At 45.9% G+C, this 2,527-nt stretch overlaps 1 protein-coding gene across 1 annotated transcript in view; it reads left to right on the forward strand.

The window, feature by feature from the left end:
* The window catches only part of zc3h18 (zinc finger CCCH-type containing 18), a gene marked incomplete at its 3' end in the record, with an annotated part of 35,084 nt that overhangs the window by 16,161 nt on the left and 16,396 nt on the right, over window positions 1-2,527 (forward strand). The window contains 3 exon segments of the mRNA XM_014030156.1: window positions 518-666; window positions 759-854; window positions 2,329-2,471. Coding sequence (XP_013885610.1) covers window positions 518-666; window positions 759-854; window positions 2,329-2,471 — 388 coding nt within the window.

A 2,527-nucleotide genomic window follows, 5' to 3' on the forward strand; every position in this document is an offset into this window, starting at 1 on the left:
TGAGTAAAGGTGACTGACCGCCGTCAGTCACCTTTACTCAGATATTGTCCAAGATTAACCTTCAGGGTGGATATAGCTCGCTAGCAGCCTCGCACCGAGGACCTATCCACGTCATCATTTACCCAGAATGCTTTGTGTGCAAATAAAATGGCTCCGTCTGTGTTAAAATATATTTTACAGTTAAAATGTATGTTTATTAAATAAGGTCTTAATGTTACAACTAATCAGGGATCCCTTTTAAAAACCAGCTGATCTAATTTTACAATATGAGGGAATAAATACTGTAAAAATAAAACAATACCTTAAACATTTGTTTACCTGTAAACATTAAAATGTCTGCAACACATAAATGCGATGTGGGGGTCTGAATGGACAATGAGTCCGTTGTTGTTGTTGTTGTTGTTGTTGTTAGGAAGTGGGAACTTGTTTGTGTTCTGATCTCATGTCTCAGGAACAGAAGTGTCACTGTTAGCTCAGCGTCTTGCTGCAGTTTATTAAAGAACATTGTTTCTATCAGGAAACTGTACGTGGGGCATGAACTGCAGGTTCATCCACCCTGGCTTCAATGACAAAGGAAACTATTCCCTCATCAGTAAACCAGATCCTTTCTCACCTAATGGAGCCCCCCCCGGAGGACCACACCCCCTGATACCCAACAACCCCTGGGTGAGGCGCTGCACACATGAATATCAGGATTCACTTTGTCTGACTGATGGCGTGTGAGCCGGAAACCATAAATGACTGTTTCCATGTCGCAGGCCGGTCCTGCGGTGGAGGAACTCCCCCCTCCACCTCCGCCGGTGGAACCTCCTGTGGAGAGCGCCTGGGAGCGAGGGCTGAGGCACGCCAAAGAGGTAACAGCTTTATTTAGGAAGCAGCAGGTCACAGAGTCGGCTCAGGGCTCTGTTCAAACATTCATACATCCTAATAAATATCTTATATTAAAGAGAAATGTGTCAGTTTTACAGTCTGCAGCAGAAACTCTGGTCTTATCAAAGAAAACAGAGTCATTAAACAAACAGCTGCACAGAAAGAACTACTGAACCTGAGTGTATTAAAGACAAAGTCCTGTTTGTGTACGTGAAGGGGGCGGGGCTTAACGCTGATGAGACGCAGCAGCCTGCAGACCTAAAAACTGATTTAAACTTGTTGAGTTTTTAATGTCAGCTTTTAAACTGAGACTGATTCACCTGTAAACCTGAGGCTGCCTGACCTTTGACCTGTAGCCCCTAACCTGATCAGCAGCAGCCGAAAGGTTCACTTCAGCTTCCTTTGAACAGAAATGAGCTGTGTGCACAGGAAGCAGTAAGAAAATACCAACAGGTCCTGAAGAAGGCTTGTCTGGGTGTCAGAACTCTGGTTCTGGTTCTGAAAAAGGCCAGTCTGAAGGCTCCTGCATACTCCCTTCGAACTGCTGAAATGAGTTCGGATTGTCACAGTTTCATGACAAAAACTGCATCATTTTGTTCACATTGCTGACATTTGGGCAGCTTCTTGACACAACCCACGGGTCGAACTCTTTGCCTCCTCCACATAAGAACTTACTGTGTGAAGTTTGTGCTGAAAGTGCTCAGAAGCTGCATCTTATTTGAACCGCTCGCTTCAAACAAAACAAAAAAGCGACTCGCTTCATGAGCCGATTGTAAATGTTAAATGGACTGTACGTATACAGCACCTTTCTATCCATCCAGGACACTCAGAGCTCTTCACACTACAATCTGTGTCCTCATTTACCCATTCACACAGCACTCTGTTAGCTCTCTACAAAGATAACATGTACAATCAGCTATGGAGACTAATCAGTGCCAATCACATTCATACACTGATGGGACACATCAGAGGCATTAGGGCTGAAGTGCCTTGCCCAAGGACGACACAACTGAGACAGCTGGACGGGGGTTCGAACCGGTGACCTTCCTGTTCCAGGACGACTCCCCTAACCACTGTGCTACAGCCAGAAGAGGCAATTAATAAAGAGTCAAACGGCCAAAACACATGGATGGAGATAAAACAATCATTTTCCACGGTGGAATCTGACTGATAAAAACGTTGGAGCTTTAACCAGGACAGATTTGTGGATAAATAACATCGGGTGACGAGTCTCTGACTTTTTTTCACATTGCGGACTTCAGCGGGAGGAACCCCCTGTAGTGACGTATGCTGCAGCGGGAGGGGTTTCCCAGGAGCTCGGTGCGGGGTGTCTCAGGGACTAAGTTGTGTGCAAAAACAAATGCCACACAACCACGTGACTGCGCATCGACTGTTTGGCTTCAGAGGGAGTATGTAAAGGTTTCAAGTGTCAGAACTCTGGTTCTGGTTCTGTTTCAGGTCCTGAAGAAGGCCAACATCCGTAAGGAGCAGGAGCCCGACTTCGAGGAGAAACGTTTCAACGTGACGATCGGCGAGGATGAGAAAGAGTTGGACAAAGAGAACGAGTTCTTCAGAGAACGCAGCTACCGCATCATCAGAGAGTATGTCCACACACACACACACACACACACACACACACACACACACACACACACAC

The sequence above is a fragment of the Austrofundulus limnaeus genome, unplaced genomic scaffold (assembly GCF_001266775.1).
Source record: "Austrofundulus limnaeus strain Quisiro unplaced genomic scaffold, Austrofundulus_limnaeus-1.0 Scaffold1009, whole genome shotgun sequence".
NCBI classification, from domain to species: Eukaryota; Metazoa; Chordata; class Actinopteri; order Cyprinodontiformes; family Rivulidae; genus Austrofundulus; species Austrofundulus limnaeus.